General features: G+C 42.6%; 2 protein-coding genes across 20 annotated transcripts in view; one reads left to right on the top strand and one right to left on the bottom strand.

The window, feature by feature from the left end:
• EIF4ENIF1 (eukaryotic translation initiation factor 4E nuclear import factor 1) overlaps positions 1 to 3545 on the bottom strand; it is a 45864-nt gene extending 42319 nt beyond the window's left edge. For 3 of the 6 annotated variants that reach the window (XM_036074582.2, XM_078060751.1, XM_078060753.1), the window contains exons 1-2: positions 2846 to 2864; positions 2253 to 2375 (exon numbers count right to left, since the gene is read on the bottom strand). In XM_036074582.2, the coding sequence (XP_035930475.2) occupies positions 2253 to 2348 (96 nt within the window). In that variant the 5' untranslated portion in view covers positions 2349 to 2375; positions 2846 to 2864. Of the gene's footprint in view, positions 1 to 2252; positions 2376 to 2845; positions 2865 to 3016; positions 3146 to 3321; positions 3467 to 3526 lie in introns of those variants that run through there. The other 3 variants (XM_078060752.1, XM_036074584.2, XM_036074586.2) reach the window with 3 other exon arrangements.
• Positions 3546 to 3807: 262 nt separating this feature from the next.
• The window catches only part of SFI1 (SFI1 centrin binding protein), a 97076-nt gene continuing 77206 nt past the window's right edge, over positions 3808 to 23677 (top strand). The window contains exons 1-3 of one of the 14 annotated variants that reach the window (XM_078060738.1): positions 3808 to 3941; positions 14352 to 14480; positions 21313 to 21346. In XM_078060738.1, coding sequence (XP_077916864.1) covers positions 14384 to 14480; positions 21313 to 21346 — 131 coding nt within the window. In that variant the 5' untranslated portion in view covers positions 3808 to 3941; positions 14352 to 14383. The other 13 variants (XM_078060743.1, XM_078060736.1, XM_078060741.1 and 10 more) reach the window with 13 other exon arrangements.

The raw sequence follows: 23677 nt of genomic DNA, 5'->3' as shown, positions 1-23677 counted from the left end.
GTGTATATGATAAATCCACTTATAAGCATCCCAATTAATCATCACTGAGGCCTAGGGGTAGGCCTGAAAGTATCTAATGTGATTCTAACTTGACTTCCTGAGACATTCATGGAAACACAATGGACACCAACTGAACCCTAGGGAGTAATTACGCATCAGAGTTGCTTGACTACATCAAGACCATATACCAAGTTCTCCAAGAAGACTAAAGCCTTGCCACTCAAAGTATGATCAGCGGACCAGCAGTACAGGCACCACCTGGGAGCAGGTTAAAAAGCTAGATTTTGAAACCCACTCGTGACCTAACAACCAGAATTCACATTTTACAAGGGTTTATTGGTAATCACCAAACATATCAATGTTTAGGAAGCTGGACTAAAGAATGCCGTAACACATAGGCGACTCTGATGTTACCCTGAAAAGCACTAGGCCAAACTCCTGGACTCCTCCACCCATGGAAAAAACCCTAGAATTCTGAACAGACTATTAACGTTATCTCATAAAACGAATGAATGCTAAACTAAGAAAGGTCAAAGTTTAAGAGGTCCTCTCATCTGGCGAATGTGTTTTTTTGATCTTGTGGTAAACATCCTACGTTTACCAGTTTTCATAAAACATATAACTTATAAAAATCAGAGAACAATTTCCTTCTCCTGCTTCTAAACTTTCTAGCCCATGAACTTGAAGTGGCAGAAACATTAATGCTTTATTTACGCCAATAGTTTGATTTCAATATGGAGATAAGGAGAAGGATGGCTCAAGTATTATTCCAGTTGTGCAACAGACCATTTATTATAGTTCTCAGAATACAGGATTGTTTCAAGCTTTCTTCAAAGAGAAAGGCTTAGTTTGCCTCAAATACTACATTACTGGAGTGTGAGAAACACATATGTATGAAATCACTACCCAAACACTGCCTAAACATGATCCCAAAACTGACATTAACTAAATCTTCTCTAATGGAGTGGACCATAAACCAATTTCCAACTAAAGTTGGTAGAGAAGACCATTAAATCTAAGCTCCACTGTCACTAATCTAAAAAATGCTTTTCTTAATTTCTTTGAGGCACATTTATCTAAGTATGACAGAATTCTGAGACTAGACTATCAAAAATGGGCAATACTGAGCTTCTTAATCTTTACACACACATAAGTTCTAGCCTAAGAAAGACCAATACTACTTTCCCCCAAAATGACTTAAGCCTAAATACGGATATACATAAAGATGACATATACATGCCATCCTCTGATCAGTGTGAAAGTGATGCAAAAGCTTCTCTGTGTGGACTCTACAAGTAGAATACCTTTTTGAATAAAAGTGCTAGGAGAATTGAAATCACATAAGCTTAAGAAAGCAGTTCAAATTAGTTCCCCTTCATTGAATAAGCTTTTCTCCATTCAGAATTCACCTGTCAACATTTTAGGTAATGAATTTAAGTTGTGAAAGCTATTCAAGTACTCTCAGGTTTGAGAAAAACTACATTTGTGAAGACCAAATCTGAATAAAATGCCATCAGTTTTTTTTTTTTTAATGCTAAAAATGAATATTCCTCTGACAGCACTAGATACTTTATCAAGTAGGTCTGAGTAGTGGCCCTAGTACATAAACAAGGCCTGACTTCACATATTAGCCAGTCAGTGTTCTGGAAAGTCAGGGACAATAACCACATCAGAACACTTGACTGGGTCCGTACTTAGGGAATAGAGAGATATGGGACGAACTAGAACATGACTCTTCTCATCAACCGTCCCAAGAACATTTTTTTGTACTCTGCCCAATACATTTCAAGGAATGAGAAATGAATTCACATCTCCATGAGTCCTGTTAACCCCTTCAGAAACATCCAGAGACCAATAAGATACTGAAGCAACAGCTTCAGTAAGTACAGGACCTTGAGTGATTTGCATGCCGGAACTGGAATCCTTACTCTAGAGCATCTAAGTCAGTAACATACCAGTTACACACAGTTGTTATAGAACATGTGTGCCAACATATGCTGATCCACAAATTCATATGCCACATGAGCCAATATTTCCTCTACCCAAAAGAGAATTAGAAGCAAATTCTAGTTTAAACTGCATATTCACACTTGCAGAAAAAAGTTCAAAGCAATGCTTTATTAAATCTAGTTAATATTCAGTCTATATAGTCAGAATGAGACTCTCTTTAGATAATACTAACGAAATACCTCAACAATGTTACTATCTCCCCACCTATAAAGAAACACTATTTCATTAGTAACAATGCTTACTTTTGTATAGCGATGGGGGGATTTGGAGGCTGGCTGCTTCTTCAGGTCAAGGAAAGCATCTCCATTTTCTGTTTCACCCAAACTTCTCCTATCCATGGCTCCTTGGTCTACAATTCTTTGCACCTGGAAGATAAATCAGCAAAACTGTCATGAGGAACAATACATTTTCAGAAGTCTTGACCGTTTAAAACACTGAAACTCTTATTTCTTAAAATGACTACCTTTAAAAAACAAAGCCTCACCCAACAAAACCAGAACCCATTTGAAAATAGAATGATTGGTACTTTATCTCTTCTAGTAAAGTGCTCTAAGAATCAAAAGGCTAAGGAAAGCCTAAGGGGAAGGTACCCACATCAGGGCACAGCCTTTAAGCAGCTTTAAGACAAAAAGAAACCAAAATTAGTCATTGCCACCCACGAGGACCATTCAGACAGTAGTGGGGAAGTTTCCCGAGTGGGGGCAGGTAGGAGAGTGGTTGGGGTTGGGGATCCGGGAAGTCGGACTGTGGTAAAGTGCCTGTCACTTGCCAATGGACGGCGCCAGCTGCCCCTTGTTATCCAGGGGCCAGGGGCTGGGGCCCGAGCGCCCCTCACCCGGCCGGCGGCACCTGTGGCCATGTCAGGGGCGCCCGTGGCAAGGAAGGGGCGAGCGCCGGCTCCAGCTCCGAAACTCTGCTTTCCCGGGCCGCGACCCCAACCCCCGGCCTCTCGCGCAGGCCCCGGCCCAGCGGCCTCCTTCGGAGGAAGGGCGGGGACTGTACTCACTGAGGGGAGGCGGGCCGGAGGGAGCGGGGAGGCCGAATCCCCCTGCCCGGCTGCTCCAAGCTGGAGCCGGCGCAGGCCCGCCGCCGTCCGCCCCGGCCCGGCGGCTCGGGCCCCGCCAGCCCGCCCGCCCGCCTGCCTGCTGCCCGCCGGCCGCCCCGCTGGCCTCGCGCCCCTGCCCGCCCCCCGCGCGCACCCCGGCGGTCGCGCTCACGCACGCGACCCCAGGAGCAGCGCGCCCGCGCTCCTGCCCTCCCTGCGGCCCTTGGCGCGAGGCGCCCCAGCTCCCGCTGCCGCCGGGCACTTACTCGGTGCCTCCGCCGCTCGGCGGCCCTTTGCCTCGGCCGCCGTTCCCCTCCCCGCCGCCCGCGCCGGTCCGAGGGCTGCTCCGCGAGGCCTTCGCTCTCGCCCCCCCACCCGTTTGGACTGTCTCTCTTCAGCCGCCGTAACCACAGCCCAGCCCTCCGCCCCTCCTCCCAGACCCCCTCCCCCTTAATAACTCCCTCCACGCACCCGGGCCCCAGCACCGCCTTCGCCACTGCGCGCCCGGATGTGAGGTGGCCGCGGCGGTGCCGGGCGGAAAAGAGAAACATTGCGGCGCGCTCCCCGGGCGCCGGCCCCAGCGTGCGCCCGGCGGCGGGGAGGCGGAGGCGGGGAGGAGATGGCGACGGCGGGGAGGGGGCTGGGGCAGCGGCGGCGGAAGCCTTTCTCGGTGCGCGCAGGCGGTCGTCCTGGGCAGCCCTCGGGAGGACGCTGCGTTCCCACGAGCGCTTCGGGGCGGGGCGGAGCGGAAAGGGGCGGGCGGTGCTTGGAGCCTGCAGTCCGCGCCTGGCAGCTCTCCCTGGAAGGCGGTGGTCCCAGCGAAGTCTGGGTCCGGGGTCCGCGGCCTGGTGCGACTTAGGAGCGCGACGGCGGCTGCGTTCGCACGGTTCGCGACGGCGGGGAACCGTGGGGCTTCGGCGGTGGCAGTCTGAGGCGAACCTGGGGGCTTTTGAGCCTGGCGTTTGTGGGCTCGAATCTCAGGTTTTTCATTAGTGGCGTAATGTTGGGCAAAGCCCTTTTTCTCCCTTTTTCTTTCTAAAATGGCTCCTCTCTATAAATTTATGTGATTGTATGTTGTTGCATTAACAAACTTGCCACCATTGCTTTTGATTGAGCTAAAGGCGACTGACAGATTCATTGAAAGGTGCTTTTTCCCCCCCCCCCGCCCATAACCCGAGTCTTTCCAAGCCTGCACGGGAAGGGGAAGTGCGAGTGTGTTTGGGTGAAAATGAGACGGCGAATGTGAAGCGCATAGTACAAGGGGCGAGACTTTGGCAAATGGGTGCACAGCAATGCAAACAATTTCCCTACTCTGAGAAATGAGAGTAATTGCCATGCTGGGGAGGAGCCATCAGTAAAGGTTTGACGGAGATCACATGTGAGCCCGGTCTGCAGGAATATCCCCAGCCCCAATTTCTGTCGCGTGCGACCGCCCGGGCTTGCTGTGAAATGTTACATGGGCGTAGAGGGAAACGCAGTTTTTCTCGCTAAAGGGTAGTGAAGTCTCCATTTCTTTGAAGGGGCCTACTTTGAACTTCACTTGTAAAATAAGGGGATTGGGCATTGAGTGATCGCCAAGTTCCTTTCCTATGAGTCTTGGCAACCGAGAAAATTATGAAAACATTTTTCTTTTAGTCTGTAATACTGAATAAAATGTGTTTCAATTTTTTTTTAATAAAATGTGTTAACGATCTTTGCAGGCAAGAGGCAGAGGGAAACATCTGCAAATTGGGCTGGAGTTTGCATCCCAGTTCTGCCACACCCTACAGGCTGGGGTTAGGCCAGTTCTTTATCCTTAGCCTTGGTTTTCTAATCAATAAAATTGGAAAGATGATAACCCATCTCACAGGGGCTGTTATCAATATTAAAAAGGATAAGTTGGGTAAAAAGCCTTACACAACCTCTGTAAAGCTGCCTTTTTTTTTTTTAAGCCTATTCAGAGGCACATTGTAGGTAATCAAACAATGCTCGTCTTAATATTTTAGAAATCAAGTTGCTTTTGGAATCAGGTTCTTCCTAAGGTTGACGATAATGGTATAATCCTTTTGCTATCAGATATAATGAAGAAGGCCCATTCTTTGAAGCTCTTATATTCTGGTTCTGCCAGTTGGTGTGAAACCTGAGCCAGTCATTTCGTTTTTCTGGATCTGTTTACTCCTTTGTCAAAAAAGGATAGCAGTACCTACTTTTGAGGAATTAGAGAGATTAAGAACATTGTCCTTATTCCTGTGTAATAAACCACCCCAAAACTCAGTGGCTTAACTCAATATTTATTTTGCAAGACACCTGGTTTCTGCTCCATCTAATGGCTCGCTTACTCACATATTTGGTGCTTGATGGTGGCTGTCGGCTGGGACTCCTGGAGCTGTTGACTGGAATGTTTATACATGCCCTCTCTGTGGCCCGAGCTTTTCTCACAACATGGTGGCAGGATTCTCTGGGCAGCCAGTTGCTGAACTGCCTTTTCTAACCTAGCCTCGGAGTCACTCAGTGTTCTGCCACATGCTGTATTCTATTAAGAAGTCACTAAGGGGAGGGGACTTAGACTACTTTTATATAGAAGTGTCAAAAGAATTTGTGGACATATTTTAAAATTACCAAAAGGGGAAAAAAAAATAAATAAATAAAATAAAATTACCAAAAGGGGCGCCTGGGTGGCTCAGTCGTTAAAATTACCACAAATACACATAAAATCTGCTCAAGGCATTGTAGCTACCATGGTAGATGCCTGGCCTGGAGCTAATTTCCTGGGCCCTCCGGTCTATCCTAGTTGGGATGTACTCTTCCACCAAGCTCTCCTTTAGTATCTTGTAGAACCTTGGTCTCAACTCACTTATCTCTCAGAGACTCAATTTGTCCTTGTGAAAGGAGATGCAAATTAGTACCTGGGAATAAAGGTAGTAATTTACTAAGGGAGGGTCACCTGTGTCATGCAAAACCTAGATGCTTGCAAATCCTTGTTTAATTGTAGCTTTTGAATATTCTCGGTAAGAATGATAGTTTATAATTCTAAATGCCCCTTTTTGCAATTAATGAATTTTCAAATATCTGTGTGAGAAGGCTCCTTGAGAGAATAAGAGAAATTATTTATTCTTGTTCTTTACTAAGTATTTGTAAGATCTTCATTTAGGTTCAGTTGTTGGTTCAAAGTTTGGCATAAGGGGACTCAAAAGTTCAGTCAGTTGGGGAAATTAGCAGTCCAAGAGCAGTAGAGAAGCAAATGAAAATACTAGAAACCTAGTAATTTTTAGAGCAGCCTAATCTCAGAAAGTTGGGATTACACCTCAACTAGGCAGTGCCTCTCTAAATGCGTTTTTTTCCTGTTTAGTTTTTCTTGCTCTAAGGGTAATCCCTGGTTCTAAGAAGAGTTGAACAGTTTCACAGGTGTGTGGCATAATGTACTCAGGTTAAGGACTATAAAGAAATTAAGGGACTTTTGGAAGACCACACAAATTCTTTGCAGAGCCTCTACCCTTTCTGGTGCTTTACATGTTTGATTTTATTTATGGGAAGTACTTAAAACAGAGCCAACTGAGTAAGTCCTGCTCCACTAGCTGTTGTTACTCTATACTGTTCTAATCTTTCCTGACAGGAGTAATTATTTGCATTAATAATTCGAAAATGCCTTTCATCCCTTCCTAAATTAGTCAAAGTTGACGGTAGTAAAGGTACATGACAGGAATAAAGCATCAGCAAATCATCTAGAAAGCATAAAGTACTTATAAGACTAATTTTACAGTTAGTAAATATTAGTGTTAATTAGGACTTTGAAACTCACTAGTCATCCCTAAAAGATTGGTTCCCGTGTCCTGCTAAAGTGGAACTTCTTTTAAACACCTGTTTTTTAGTAACAAAAATTAGCATATGTAGAAAATAGAGTAAAAATGCAAACTACCTGTGTGACTTTAATCCCAGTACACCCAACAAGTTATTTTACCTCATATTTGTAATATAAAATCTTTCAAGCATTTAAGTACATAATGCTAGCCTTTGCTGTCTCCACCAAAAATCTCATGTGCTTTCAAATGTTTTACAAAGCGCAGGAGAAAAGCATATGAAAGTGCCCCACCTAACTTCCCTTACTCCTATTTTTTAAAAGATAAAAAGAGTTTTTAAAAAAATGAACGACTATTTACTAACAATTAGTGCTTAACTACATTTTTTTAAGGAAGGGTTCAGAGAAGATCCCAGCCTGGGATAATTTAAATTCGGGGGCCGCGGAACAACATATCCCTTGCCCTTCAGATTGACAACCTCCCTGGTCCACGCATGCGCGCGCCCTACTCTTTAGGGGCTGGCTCGCACCGGCTGGGAACCATGGAGAACCAAGAGCTAGAGAGGCTCACGCGGGAGCCTGGCAGTGGGGGGAAGGAGGACCTTCGTCCGCGTGGGCCTCATCCATAGTCCCTGCCGCGTGAGGCGTAGCTCGGAAATCCGATTCGAAATAACTCCTACTTCTCTTGTCTAAGAGTGGCTGTAGGAAGCTGAGCTCTGAGAGAAGCGAGTGGGCTAAGGAGTCCGAAAGCCCACCTTGAGGTTGCACAGACGGCGTATTCATCCGCGCACTTTGGGGCCAACACAGCCTTGCCGGTGCTCTGCGGCTGCCAGAGGGAGGCGTGTCACCTATCGGACTGAGGCTGCGCGAACTCCAGAGTCCCTGGAGGGGCGTGTCACACGCACGCCGCGTCGCCGTGGAGACAGGGGCGGGGCCGGCGCGAGACACGCGTGCTGAGACGCGGGAAGCGCTGAGGGGGGTGTGGGCCCTGCGGGTCGGACGAGCGCGGGCCGCGGCTGCCAACTCCTGCTGGGACTTCGCGAGGCCGGAGTGCTCGGCTTGTCAGGTATGAGGCCCGGTCGCATCGTCTCCAGCCTCTGAGTGGCTCGGCCTCCTCGATTGGGAGTCCAGCGGCGAGCGCACGTCCCTGTGGACTCTCCCCTTGGGGCCTCCGCTTCCTTCTCTAGGAGTGCAGGCGATGCTGCCTATCCACGGACTGTGATCTGGGAATGCAAGAGGTGTGAAGAGAGTGCGCAGGATTTTCGGAGCCCGCCTTCCTCGCCCAGCATGGTGCTTGCGTCCTTCTTGCCGGGTGCTGCTTCCCGTCAGCGTCTAGTCGCCCGGGCTCCGGGCGCCGCTTCCTCCCGCGCGTCTGGTGCGCGGCAGGCGGGCCGCCGGTGCCTGCATCCATGCAAGGCTCATTAGCATGCGCGGATCCGAATCAGGAGTTTCTGGGTCCCTGCTGCGTGGCCAGGCCCGGGGCTAGTGTGCACAAACCTGGGAGGCCTCATCTGAACCCAGAGGGCCCAGCAGGTCAACAACAGTGAAGCCTCACCGGCAGCGGGAGATAAATGCTTCTTTATTATCTCATGGGAGGCAGTTCAGGTTTCTTGTCAGCCTGTGTAGATGCATAGTAAATATTTGAACGAATGGTGTTAGGGACCTGAGTACCAGTCCGGCCCTACCTCTTTGCTAATGACCTCAATTAGGTACTTCGTCTATAAAATGAAATGGCTACCACCTGTTTGGGTGGTTGTTAAAAGGCAGGTTATGAATGAAAAATGTTTAGTACTATCTATACCTGACAGAGAGTACCCGCTACATAAGTGTTTTTTTGTTTTTTTAATTTATTCGTTTTAGATCTCATGGTACCCGCCCAAGTGCCATGCAAATATGAAGCTTGGAGGTATCAGGCAAGGCTTCCTGGAAGAAGTAGTTGAAACTGTTTTGGATGCTTAAGATATAAATTTAGGTCTTTCCTTGCTTTTCTTTAGTAGGATCACTGATTTCTCAGTCATTGTTAGCAGCTGCGAAGTACTGTAGAAACTTTTTTTTTTAAAGATTTTATTTACTTATTTGACAGCGAGAGAGAGAGAAAGAGCATAAGCAGGAGGAGCAGGCTCCCGGCTGAACAGGGAGCCCGATGCGGGGCTTGGGATCATGACCTGAGCCGAAGGTAGATGCTTAACTGACTAAGCCACCCAGGTGCCCCCTGTAGAAACTTCTTTAAGAAGTTATTTAATTTTTCAAGTTAACATACATGATTTTAAAAACCAATATTAAGAGCTTATAGTAGAGGGGCGCCTGGGTGGCTCAGTCGTTAAACGTCTGCCTTCGGCTCAGGTCATGATCCCAGGGTCCTGGGATCGAGCCCCGCATCGGGCTCCCTGCTCCGCGGGGAGCCTGCCTCTCCCTCTCCCACTCCCCCTGCTTGTGTGCCCTCCTCTCTCGCTGTCTCTCTGTCAAATAAATAAAATCTTAAAAAAAAAAAAAGCTTAGAATAGAAAATAGCCCCACGCCCCAGTCATAATTTCCGTTCTGCTAGCAGTTTCTCCTGATCTTATTTATGAGTTGGAAGTATATATCCTTACGGGCAATATTTCCTGATTTTTTAGTTTTACACATAAAGTGTTGACTGTTATCCGTGGAAGATAAGTGGTCAGTGTTATATAACATTTCACAGCTATACCAGAGTACTGCAACTGTTCTTTCTTGTACATCCCATTATTTTTTTCTGAAAATGAATAATTATCTTATTTTCTCATTTGCCTAGTACTCATGCACAGGTCATTAAATTTTTTTCCCCTGAATGCATCAGCATTTCACATATGCCTATCTAAATTTTTTGCAAAATTACTCTCAAAACTGTCCATTTCATCTTTTTCCTGGAGATCTTCCTCTGTTCTAATCTGATCTGGTGGTTCTGTGCCTGCTGTACTCAGTTCTAATCCAGAAACTTCTTTTCACATCTATCCTGGGATTTGCTTCTTTTTGCTATTCTCTTATATTGAATTTGCTGTTGCCTGTGTTCCTTTTTTTTCCCTCTATTTGCTTCCTTGGTTTTGGGGATACATTTTCCTTTAATAACTACTGCTTCTACTTCCTCCTTTTCTTTAACAGCTTTATTGCAATATAATTCACATAGAATACAATTCACCAATTGAAAGTCTTCAGTGGTTTTTAATATATTCAGTTATGCAACCATCACCATAATCAATTTTAGAGCATTTTCATCACCCTGAAAAGAAACCCTTAATGTTAGGAGTCACTCCCCATTTCCCTTCAGTCCTTCCAGCCCTAGGCAGCCAGGCATTAACTTTGTGACTCTATAGATTTATCTGTTCTGGACATTTCATATAAATGGAATCATATGATACATGGTCCTGTGTGATTCGCTTCTTTCACCTAGCATGTGCCAGTATGCATCCATGTTTTAACATGTAATAGTAGTGCATTTCTTTTTATGGTTGCATGATATTTCATTGTGTGGATATACCATATTTTGTTTGTCCATCCATGAGTTGGTGGACGTTTGGGCTTTCACTTTTTTGGCTATTATTAATAATGTTGCTGTGAACATTCATATACAGGTTTTTGTATAGACATTTGTTTTAAGTTCTCTTGGCTATGTACCTAGGAATGGAACTGCTAGGTCAAATGGTAACTCTATATTTATCTTTTTGAGGAATTGCCAGTTTTCCAAAGTGGCTGCACCATTTTACATTATCACCAGCAGTGTCTGAGGGTTTCACTTTCTCTACATCCTCACCAACACTTGTTATTATCTTTGTCTTTTTTTTTTTTTTTAAGTTTAATTTTTGAAATAATCTCTACTCAATGTGGGGCTCGGACTCACGACCTTGAGATCAAGAGTTGCCTGTTCCTCTGAGCCAGCTAGGTGCCCCAATCTTTCTTTTTGATTATAGCCATCCTAATGGTTATCTCATTGGGATTTGATTTGCATTTCCCTGATGGCTAATGATATTGAACATCTTGGTTTTTTTTTTTTTTTAAGATTTTATTTATTTATTTGACAGAGAGAGAGAGAGCGAGAGAGGGAACACAACCAGGGGGAGTGGGAGAGGGAGAAGCAGGCTTCCCGCTGAGCAGGGAGCCCGATGTGGGGCTCGATCCCAGGACCGTGGGATCATGACCTGAGCTGAAGGCAGACGTTTAACGACTGAGCCACCCAGGTGCCCTGATACTGAACATCTTATAATGTGCTTATTGGCCATTTATGTATTTTTTTTGAGAAATGTCTATTCACATGCTTTGTCCATTTTAAAATTGGGTTTTTTTTTATTACTGTGTAATAGGAATTTTTAAAAATATAATCTAGATATGTCTCTTAATAGATTTGCCAGTATTTTCTCGCATTCAGTGAGTCGTCTTTTCACTTTCTTGATGGTGTCCTTTGAAACACAACTATTTTTAATTTTGACAACATCCAGTTTTCCTGTAACTTCTCAAGAATGAGATAGCTTAGGGGTGCCTGGGTGGTTTGGTCAGTTAAGCGTCTATCCCTCCCCTTGGCTCAGGTCATGATCCCGGGGTGGTGGGGTCCTGGGATCGAACCCTGCGTTGGGCTCCCTGCTTAGTGGGGAACCTGCTTCTCCCTCTCCCTCTGCAGCTCCCCCGGCTTGTGCTCTCTCATGCTCTCTCCCAAATAAATAAATAAAATCTTAATAAAAAAAAAAAAGGACGGGATAGCTTAAACTTTTTCTCCTTGCACAGGGAAAAAGTGTTTGATCTCTGACATTTGGCCTCTTGCAGGACCTCTCTGAGGATTTGCATCCTTCAGTTTTGAGAGACTTTCTTCTTTTCTTTTCTTTTCTTTTCTTTTTTTAAGATTATTTTAGAGAGAGACAGTGTGCATGAGCCAGGGGAGGAGCAAAGGGAGAGGGAGAGAGAGAATTTCGAGCAGACTCCATGCTGAGCTCAGAGCTCACAACCCTGAGATCAAGACCTGAGCTGAGATCAAGAGTCGGACACCCAACCAACTGAGCCACCCAGGCGCCCCCCAAAAAATTAATGATAATTCTTTAATAACTCATTAAAATATTTTTTAGAATAGAAAAATTTTAAAGTTTAAGTTTCCCTGATTGTTTCATATTTTTTGTTTGACAGTTGGTTTGTAGTTAGTTAAAATCAAGATCCAAAATCAAAGTCCATACATTGCATTTGATTGATCTACATCTTAAGTGTCTTTTAATGTGTAAGTTTCCCCTCTTTGCTCTGCAGTTTATTTGTTGAAGGAACTGGGTCGTTAGTCCTTTGAAGTTTCCTACATCATCGATTTTGCTGATTGCAGAATCATTTTTATTCCCTATATTTTTGGTAAGTTGGTACTTAGTTGTAGATGATGCTTGATGATATTTAGATTCAAGTTCTTGGCAGGAGTACATCACAGGTCATGGACTTCCTCAGATTTCTTCATTTGCTTTGGTCTCTTTCTTGTTGGAGGTCACATCCAAATCTCTTGTGATTCTTGATTGTCCATTCATACTTAATTGTCAGCAACTGAGAAATTAGTTAGACGCTCCCAGTGTCTGAGCAGGACTTGCAGGTTTGTGAGCTTCTCTCTAGGGGCGAGCGTGCATTTTCATTGAGGGAGGTAGGGAACAGATATGAGAATCTTGAGGGCTTTTAGTTTTTAGCTTCTTCTGCAAAGGTTCTTCCAGTCTCCTGACTGGGAGGTACCAGTCGAACTGCCAGAATTCTGGAAGCAAGGTGTGGAGAAGGAGCTGGATACCCTGCCTGGGAGGGTTGGGAAGGAGACCAGTGGCCCCAAATGCTCACCATGTAGACTTTCATTCAGTCCCCTCATTTGTGGCTTGTGGCTTCAGTTCTGGGAGCCATTCCTTTGTTCCTTCTAGTTCTGAGCTCTTCTGAGATTCTGTGGGCCTGCTTCTTGTTGGTATCCCACTCTGTAGGTATTCCAGAGAATCATTAATCATTACAACAAGACATGAACCCAAGGCGGTGACTCATTTATTATAGCAGTATTTAGCCAAAAATCCCTGTTTGAAATATCCTTTATTTACGGAAATAGTCACTAATGGTGACTTTTGTTACTTGGAGTGTGATACCAGAAAGACAAGGAGGACAAATGTTTGATCTCAGTAAGGTCTATTCGTTTTGTATGGTTTAACTTTCTTTTCTGGCTAATTCCTTCTCTGATTGTCATTGAAATATAAAGGGTGATTTCATTCTTTTAGAATGAATGTCTTATAAATACCTCACAATTACTCAACATAAGATAAGTCCACCCTATTAGCTTTCTTCCACCATGTACTTAAATCTTACTCCTTTTTGTTACTACTTGAATTAGTTTCCAAAGGCTGCTCTGACAAAATAGTATATACTTGGTGGCTTATAAACACCAGAAATGTATTGTTTCATAGTTCCAGAAGCTAGAAATCTGACATCAAGATGTCAACAGGCCATCCTCTTTCTGGAGGCTCTGGAGGAGGATCTGTTTAATGCGTTTCTCTTAGCTTCTGGTGTTGCCAGCAGTCCTTGGTGTTCCTTACCTTGTGGACACATCTTTCTAGTCTCTGCTTTCATCATCACATGCTGTTCTCCCTGTATGTCTTTCTTCACATGGCATTCTCCTTTCTGTGTGTATCTGTCCCTCAGTCTCATCCCCTCTTTTTATAAAGATGCCAGTCATACTGGATTAAGGGCCCACCTTATTCCAGTGTGACCTCACCTTAATTACATCTGCAAAGACAATTTCCAAATCAGGTCAATTCATAGGTACTCAGAGTTGGGACTTCTTTTAGGGGGACACAATCCAACCCACAACATTGCTATTCTTTGTGCTAAGAAATAAATAAAAACTATGTTGCTTATTGGTTCATAATGAATATTACTGGTAGAAATTATCACCAAATGAAAATGGGAACTGTACACGGTAATTTACTTTTGACCAAAACTCCCTGGATATTCTTAGAGGTAACATTGACAGCGAAAAAAAATTAATCTAGGCAAAAAATAAGAAATCTAGGCCTCTCCTAGTGTTCCTGTGAAGGGAAGTCGGAGGTCTTAGAGCATCACCTGGATAAGAAGAATGAGCCAGTTAGTTATAGCCTTTTGAGTGTCATTCTCTCTCCTCCCAGTTTCCTTTCTTATAAAATAACTTTTTATTTTTTAATTTTTTTTAATTTTTAAATTTTTTTTATTATGTTAGTCACCATACATTACGTCATTAGTTTTTGATGTAGTGATCCATGATTCATTGTTTGTATATAACACCCAGTGCTCCATGCAATACGTGCCCTCCTTAATACCCCCATCACCGGGCTAACCCATCCCCCCACCTCCCTCCCCTCTAAAACCCTCCGTTTGTTTCTCGGAGTCCATAGTCTCTCAAAATGCAATTAAAAAAATTTCATAGACTTGCCATGTTCATCTAATGTTGAATTAAGAAGAGATTAGGAGCTAGCATGTAGCTGTTCAGAAATGTGGCTCCTAAGAGGCTTCAGATAATTTACTCTCCTTTTCCCTCTTTTTTTATAGTTAAAAAGGGAAGATAAAAGACTTTTTGATTCATGAAGAATCTGCTCACTGAGAAGTGTATATCAGGCCACTGCCAAATTTCCATCAAAAGAGAAGTAAGCAGAGAATGCAGAGGAAGGTGGACTCCAGGTGAGTGATAGGACTTAATAAAAAAAGATAACTGAAATTGTGACCCATTCCTAAATCATAAGTGGCGAGAAAGGAACTTTGGGTAAGGATTTTTTTGTTGATATTTTGGGTTTCTCATCTAGAGGGTAATGTACATTTCATACGTAATGTTAGAGTTCAAAACCATTTTGTGTGGAAATATCCATCATTAAAATTATGATTTTGAGCAAGAATGAGGATGATTTTGCTGAGTTTGGAAGTTCTTTTTTTTTTTCCTCCCCACACACAAGTACTTTATTGAATTCAATTGCAGACTGACATGTATATAAAATTCTGTGATAGGAGTGACAGCCTCAGGCCATGGGCAGCTGCTAATAGCTTCCATAATGTTTTATGTTCTCTGAAATTGCTTAGAAAATTATCAGTGAGCCAGTGGCAAAAATAATGATGAAAAATAATGATGAACATTGGGCTCCCTACTCAGTGGGGAGTCTGCTTCTTCCTCTACCCCCCCATGTTCTCTCTCTCTCTCTCTCTCATAAATAAAATCTTTAAAAAAGAAATATTGATGAACGCAATGATCAGAAGGAGGCCTAAGACCAGGGCCCAGATGTTCAGGCACTTGGTGGTGGAGGCATAGGCCTGGGCCCCAGCCACATCACCCACCATCTTCTGGTCCTTAGACTTCATGGAGTAGGTGAATGCCATGAAACCCAGGCAGCACAAGTTCATGAAGATTGTGTTGCAGAGAGACCAGATGATGTGGTTGGGCACCAACATCTTGCAGCGGATGTGGATCATGGTGGTCACCGTGGGAGCTAAGCTGTAGGGCACCCGGAGTACAGCCACCTTGTGCTCCTCCTTGAGCATCTCATAGGTAGTGGGAACACCAGTGTGGGCACCAGGAAGGAAGCGCTGGGAATTGCCGTTCATGGTGCTAGATGGAGTAGCTGTGGTCTGGATGCTGGACAGTGCTCTGGGCCCTCCATTTCCCCAGTAGTTTTTTTCCCCAAAGATGCCTCTTTTGGTGTTTGGGAAATCCTGAGGTTGGAAGTTCTAACACCCAAGGCTGACTGTATTTTGGATCTTTCTCCTGCTTTTGATCATGGTTACTTTCAGCCTAGATGAAGGTTCTTTTGATTCCAAATAGCAGAATCCAGCTCTGGCTAACCTTGACAAAAGGAAGGAATTTACAAGAAAGAGTGCTGTTTACTAATAAACCTCAGACTCACAGGGGTGGATATATGGCTTGTAGCTGGCCAGTCATGAGTGTCCCACTGCCCTGGGCACGTGACTGCATAGGCTAATCAGGGGTTTTTCTCTAAAGAGAGGGTTACTCTCTATTCCTGAGGTTGCAGTTACAGTATCCACCAAGCAGAGGCAGCGCACTGAGAGAAGCAGGAAGATCTAACAATGTTGAGACACCAGCTCTAGTTCTTGAAGCTCTAGTTCAGAATTCTTCCAAAGTGCAAGAGCTAGGGAATTATCTCTTTGTGCTGAATATCTAATCTCCGCTCATTGGCATCCAAGGTTTACTGATGGGATTGGCCAAAGAAGAGGTCTGGCAGGAGGTAGGGGGAGGGAGAAGAATGAGGCCAGACTATTTATTTATTCCCTTGGTTCCCTCCTTGCAAGATGTTTTGGGTTGGCTGTGTCCCTCCACTGAAGTTCACAGAGCACCTGGTGAGGCAGGAGTCTCTGACTCTCCTTCTGCATTCTGGTAATTATTTCCTCTTCTTATCCCTTTGGGCCTAGAGATGACACTAGCTTAGCTTCTACTAGCTTCAGGTTCCTGCACTTTCCCTTGTGGTTCCCCTACACACACACCTTTGTAAATAGGACATCCTCAAATTATCATTTGTTTTTAGTATATCATCAGTTTTCTGTGGGAATCTTGGGAATTTTTATCATGACTGGTGTTGGATTTTGTCAGATGGTTTTTCTGCATCAGTTGAAATGATCTTATGGTTTTTGTCCTTTATTAATAGGGTATATTACATTGATTTTCAGATGTTAAACTAACCTTGCATCCTAGGATAAATCCAACTTGGGCATGGTGTTTTTTGTATGGTTCTTATGTGTTGGATTTGGTTTACTAATATATTTTGAGGATTTTTGTGTTGATAGTTTTGTTTATTAGATATTGGTCTATATTTTGTGTGTGTGTGTGTGTGTGTTTAAAAGATTTATTTATTTGACAGAGAAAGTGAGTGAGAGAGAACACAAGCGGGGAGGGGCAGAGGGAGAAGCAGACTCCCTGCTGAGCAGTGAGCCTGACATGGGGCTCCATCCTGGGACTCCAGGATCATGACCTGAGCTGAAAGCAGACATTTAACCAACTGAGCCACCCAGGCGTCCCAGTGTGTGTGGATTTTTGTCTGCCTTTGGTTTCAGGGTGTGATACTGGCTCAAAGTATGAGTTTGGAAGTGTTTATTCCTTCTTTATTTTCTGGAAGAATTTATAGAGTATCGGCATCATTTATTTTTAAAATATTTGATAGAATTCATCAGTGGAGCCATCTGGACCTGGGGTTTTCTTTGTAGGAAACATTTTAATTACTAAGTCCATTTCTTCGCTTGTTATAGGTCTATTCAGAGTTTCTACTTCTTCTTGAGTCAATTTTGGTAATTTGTGTTTTTCTGGGAATGTGTTCATTTCATCTCAGTTATTTAATTTGTTGGCATAAAGTTCATAGTAGTCCTTTATATTCTTTCAATTTATGAAAAGTTAGTGGTAATGTCCTCTCTTTCATTCCTACTTTTAGCAATTTGCTAAAGGCTTGTCAGTTTTGTTGAAGGACCCTTACTGTTGTTACACTTTTTTTTCCTTATGCTTATTTGATTTGGGTTCTGATTGCTTGCAACCTATGATGCTAACTAACGTACAGAAATTTTTTATAGAACCTACTAGGCCTTGGGCAGGGTAGAAGCCAGAGTATGGTGGGAGCGACCTATCTGGCAGTTGTTTGGCCCTTTCCTCCTGAGTGGTGCCATATTGGTGCTTCAGCCTCCAACTCCCGTTCAGTCTGTGTCTCAGCTCAAAATTCACTCCTGGGTGGATGAATCTGGATAGTCCAGCGTGAGTCAGATTTCTCCTCCTGCTCTAATCCACTGGGACTTGGAGAAGGGTCATGGAGCTCCAGCATGGCTGCTGAGGTCTGCCCCTGCTGATCCCATAGAAAAGGGATCCTTGAAAGCTGAATCAGCACCCCGACAGTGTTTCCCTTGTGCTCTGTAGAGCACTCTTCAGGCCTGCCTCATTTCATCCTCTGAAGCAAATTAACCGTGGCTTAAAATGAAGCTCGGTAGCCTCTAACTCTTATTTTCTCCAATTACTTTACAGCTTCAGATGTGGGACCTTGAGAAGGGAATGTGTTTGCTTTAAAAAAAAAATTAGAACACAGTTTAGATTCAGAAAGGTGCATAAAATGTACTGTTTATTATATCATTTTGAAACAAACATGTAACCATCACACCGATGAAGTGTGTTGTCAACACCTCCGAAGTCCCTTTTTCTGTATCCTTTCCTAATCACACCCACTTCTTCTTCCCTAGAGTAAACCACTGTCCTACCTTAATAGTAATCACTTTCTCAAATTTCTTTATATTTTTACCAGTTAAGTATGCATTCCAAAACAATATAGTTTAGTTTTGCCTCTTTGCCTTTATATAAGTGGAATCATATTGTATGTATTCTTTTGTGTCTTGATTCTTTAAAGATTATAAGATTCCTTCATGTTATTGTCTATAGTTGTAGTTTGCACATTTTCCTTGCTCTATGATACATTATAGGAATATTACAGTTTATCCATTCTGTTGACGGGCATTTGGGCTGTTTCCAGTTTTTGAATGTGATGATTCTCATATGCATAGTGTGGCACACAGCGGTTCTGAAGTTCAAGCCTGCATCAGAATGCTCTGGAGAGCTTGGTAAACACAGATTGTTGGACTCCACCATCAGAGTTCTGATTCAGTAGATCTGGGGTCATGTCCAGTGATTTGTATTTCTAGTAAGTTCTGACCATGTATGGGTGTGCTGTTGGCCCACATCTCCCCAACACTGTCCTTCTGTGGTGGGGATATAGTCATAGCTTACTGTGCTTTTTATTCATATTTCCTGATTTCTGTTGCTGTTGAGTACCTGTTTTGGGGCATCTGGATTTCCTCTTTCTGAAGTACATATTCAACTCTTAATCGCATTTTTCTTTTTTTTCTTTTTTTTAAAGATTTTATTTATTTATTTGACAGAGAGAGACACAGCAAGAGAGGGAACACAAGCAGGGGGAGTGGGAGAGGGAGAAGCAGGCTTCCCGCGGAGCAGGGAGCCCGATGCAGAGCTCCTGGGATCATGACCTGAGCCGAAGGCAGACACTTAACGACTGAGCCACGCAGGCGCCCCCTTAATCGCATTTTTCTATTCAGATGTATATTGAGTCTTTCCCCCAATTGATATATAGGAATTTTTATTTTTCCAAATGTGAGTTCTTTCTGTTTTATGTGTTGCAAATATCTTCTCCCTCTTTGTGGCTCACTTTTTTTCACTCTGGTATGTTTTGATGAATTACGGTGTTTTAAACTTTAATTTAGTAAAAATGATGTTTTTTTTAATGTATCTTTTCCATCATGTTTTAAGGGATCTTTCCTTTCCTGGGGTCATGAATGTATTCTGTATTGCCTTCATTGCTTTATTATTTTGCGTTTTTTTTTCTCTAGACCATTTGAAAGTGATTTTTGTGGGGCGCCTGGGTGGCTCAGTCGTTGAGCGTCTGCCTTCGGCTCAGGGCATAATCCCAGGGTCCTAGGATCGAGCCCCACATTGGGCTCCCTGCTCGGCGGGAAGCCTGCTTCTCCCTCTCTCACTCCCCCTGCTTGTGTTTCCTCTCTTGCTGTCTCTTTCTGTCAAAAAATAAATAAAAATCTTTAATAAAAAAAAAAGAAAGTGATTTTTGTTTGTCATATGAGGTTTTTTTTGTTGTTTTTTTTTTTTTCCATGTGGATATCCAGTTGGGCCAGCACAGTTTACTGGAAAGACTTCTCTGCAGCGCCACCTTTATCATTAATCAAAGGTCCATTTAAGCTCAGGTCTGTTTCTCGGCTTTCTACTTTATGCCTATGGTTGAATTGTTCCTGCTACAAAATCATGATGGCTTGATTATATAGCTTTACAGTAAGTCTGAGATCTAAGTAAGGTTTTTCACCTCGTACTTTTAAACACTTCTTTAAAAAAGATTTTATTTTAAGAAATCTCTATACCCATCACAGGGCTCGACCTCATGACCCTGAGATCAAGAGTCATATGCTCTACTGACTGAGCCAGCCGTGCACCCCTCACCAAGGACTTTTAAAAGAATGTCTGTAAGCTAGTCTTGGTCTTTGCAATTCTATATCAGCTTCAGAGTCAACTTGTCAGGTCTTTTCCCCATCTCGCAAAACAAAAACTGTTGGGGTTTTAATTGGGATTACTTTGAAGCTATAGATCACGTTGGGAAAAATAACTGTTTTGGTAAGTCCTAAAATTTTCCCTATAAAAATGTTTACAACTTTTTTTTCCAGTAAGCTCTTTACCCAGCGTGGGACTTGAACTCATAATCCCAAGATCAAGAGTTGCATGCTCTACTGGCTGAGCCAGCCAGGCACCCCAGATGTTTATAACTTTTTTTTAAAGATTTATTATTTGAGAGAGACAGAGAGCGAGCGGGGCGGTGGGGGGGGGGCGGGTGGTGCGATGGGAGAGGGAGACCAGCAGACTCCCCATTGAGCGGGGAGGCCAACACGATCCTAGCCTGAGATCATGACCTGAGCCGAAATCAAGAGTTGGACGCTTAACCAACTAAGCCACTCAGGTGCCCCTGCAACTTTTGTTAGATTTACTCCTGTACTTGGTGTTTGTGGTTTGAAAACAGTATATAAATAGCTTTATTTTTTGTTTATTGTTAGTCTATAGAAATACATACAGTTGATCCTAATTTGTAGATTCTGAATTTGTGAATTCATGTAATCGCCAAAATTTATTTTAACCCCCAAATCTCCCAGCGCTTTCTCAGTGCTCTCGGGGTCATTCTTGGACATGTGTAGAGCCTTGTAAAATTTGAGTTGCTCAACAGGCACATTCTCAGCTGAGATGAAACAAGGAATGCTCTGCCCTTCCCTTTTTTTTAAGTTTTTATTGAGGTATAATTGAGGTACAACATTATGTTAGTTTTAGGTGTACAGCATAATGATTCTGTATTTGTATATATCACAAACTGCTTACCACTTAAGTCTAGTTAACATCTTTCACCATACATAGTTACAGAATTTTTTCTTCTGATGTGAACTTTTAAGATTTACTTTCCTAGCAACTTTCAAATATGCAATACGATTATTAACTATATCACCATGCTGTACATTTTATCCACATGACTTACTTATTTTATAACTGGCAGTTTGTAGCTTTTGACTCCCTCACCCATTTTGACCCCTCACCTCCACCCCTGCCTCTGGCAACCACCAATCTGTTCTCTGTGTCTGTAAGCTTGTTATTTTGTTCTGTTTTAAAATTCCACATATAAGGGAGATCACATGGTGTCTTTCTCTGTCTGACTTGTTTCATTTAATGGCCCTCAAGGCCCTCAAGGCCATTCATGTTGTTGCAGATGGCAGGATTTCATTCTTTTTTATGGCTGAAGAATATGCTGTTGTGTATATATATATATATGTATTTATATAGATATATATATATATCACATTTTCTTTATCCATTCACCTGTCAGTGGACACTTAGGTTGTTTCTTCGTCTTGGCTATTGTAAATAATGCAGTGAACATGGGGGTGTGTATATCTTTTAGAGTTACTGTTTTTTTTCCTTCTTCAGATAAATCCCCAGAAGTGGAATTGTGGATTATATGGTAGGTCTCTTTTTAATTTTTTGAGGAAACTCATTATTTTCCACGGTGCCTGCACCAGTTTGCATTCCCATGAACAGTGTAAGGGCTTTTTTCTCCACATCCTTGCCAACAGTTCTTATTTCTTGTGTTTTTGATGTAACCATTCTCACCCGTGTGAGGTGGTATCTCCTTGTGGTTTTGATGTGCATTTCTCTGATGATTAGGGATACTGGCATCTTTTCATGTACCTGTTCACCATTTGTATGTCTTCTTTGGAAACATGTCTATTCAGATTCTCTGCCCTTTTTTTTTTTAAAGATTTATTTATTTATTTATTTGAGAGAGAGAGCACGAGAGGGGGGAGGGTCAGAGGGAGGCAGCAGACTCCCTGCTCAGTAGGGAGCCTGATATGGGACTCGATCCTGGGACTCCAGGATCACGACCTGAGCCGAAGGCTGTTGCTTAACCAACTGAGCCACCCAGGCGCCCTCTGCCCATTTTCAAATTGGATTGTTTGGGTTTTTTGTTATTAAGTTGTAGGAGTTCTTTATATAGTTTGGATATTGACCCCTTATCAGACATATGATTTGCAAATATTTTCTTTCATTCAGTAGATGGCTTTTTCATTTTGTTGATTGTTTCCTTTGCTGTGCAGAAGCTTTTTAGTTTTAGTTCCATGTGTTGATTTTTGCTTTTGTTGTCTTTGCCTTTGGTGTCAAGTCCAAAAAAATCAGCACTGAGACCAATGTCAAGGAGCTTACTATCTATGTTTTCTTCTAAGAGTTTTATGGTTCCAGGTCTTACATTCAAGTCTTTAATTCCTTTTGAGTTAATTTTTGTGTATGGTGTAAATTTTATTCTTTTGCATGTAGTTCTCCAGTTTTCTCAATATCATTTATTGAAGAGAGTGTCCTTTCCCCGCTGTGTATGTTCTTGGTTCCTTTATCATAAATTAGTTGACTATATAAGCATGAGTTTATTTCTGGGCTCTCTAGTCTGTTTCATTGATCTGTGTGTCTTTTTATGCCAGTACCATACTGTTTTGATAACTATAGCTTTGTAGGGTGCCTGGGTGGCTCAGTTGGTTAAGCGACTGCCTTCAGCTCAGGTCATGATCCCAGGGTCCTGGGATCGAGCCCTGCATCAGGCTCCCTGCTCAGCCAGAAGCCTGCTTCTCCCTCTCCCTCTCCCACTCCCCCTGCTTGTGTTCCCTCTCACGCTGTCTCTCTCTCTCTCTCTCTCTCTCTGTCAATTAAATAAATAAATAAATAAAATCTTTAAAAAAACAAAACAAAACTATAGCTTTGTAATATAATTTGAAATCAGGGAATGTGGTGTCTCCAGCTTTGTTCTTTCTCAAGATTGCTTTGGCTCTTCAGGGTCTTTCTTGGCTCTACACATATTTTAGGATTATTTGTTCTATTTCTGTGAAAGATACCACTGGAATTTTCATAAGGATTACATTGAATCTGTGGATGCTTTGGATAGTATGGATATTTTAACAATATTGATTCTTCCAATCCATGACACAGAATATTTGAGGTGGCTTTATAGAATATAATACTGGAAATAACAAGAATCAACTGTATATATATTTTTTATATTGTTTTTGTATCAAATAGTCTTGTTAGACTTGTACAAATTTTAGTAATTTACCTGTAGATTCTTTTGGGTTTTCTACATGCATAATCATGTCATATGCAAAATGACACTTTATTCCCCCTCTCCAGTCTTAATGACTTATAATTTCTCTTTTTTTGCTTTGCTCTGCCAGCCAGAACTTCCAGTACAACGTTGTATAGAAGTGGTCTTACATGTCCTGTTCATAATCTCAAAGGGGAAAGCTATCAGTATTTCACCTTAAGTATGGTATCTGCGTAGGTTTTTCTTAGGTAGCCCTTATCAGATTAAGGTTTCTTTTCCTAGTTTAAGACTTTTTGTCATGAATGGATATTGAATATTTTTTAATCAACTGTCTTTTCTGCATCTATTGAAATGATTATATGATTGTCTTAATGGTTGATTTTTCTAATGTTAACCTTCCCTTTCTGGAATTAAGCTTCCATCATATTGTATTATCCTTTTTCTGTGTTGCTGACTTGAGTTAGCTGATACTTTGTTTAAATTTTTACATATGTATTCATTAGTGAGATTGATGTAAATTTTTCTTTCTTAAAATTTCCTTGTTAGGTTTTGTATTAAGGTTATGGCTAGTCTCCTAAAACCACCTGGTTTTATGTAGATTTGGGATAGGTAGTGTTCTTTTTTTAAAAAAAGAAATCTCAGGGGGCGCCTGGGTGGCTTAGTTGGTTGAGTGTGTGACTCTTGATTTCAGCTCAGGTCATGATCTCA

Source organism: Halichoerus grypus, chromosome 13 (assembly GCF_964656455.1).
Source record: "Halichoerus grypus chromosome 13, mHalGry1.hap1.1, whole genome shotgun sequence".
NCBI classification, from domain to species: Eukaryota; Metazoa; Chordata; class Mammalia; order Carnivora; family Phocidae; genus Halichoerus; species Halichoerus grypus.
This window is presented reverse-complemented; position numbering and strand designations above follow the sequence as displayed.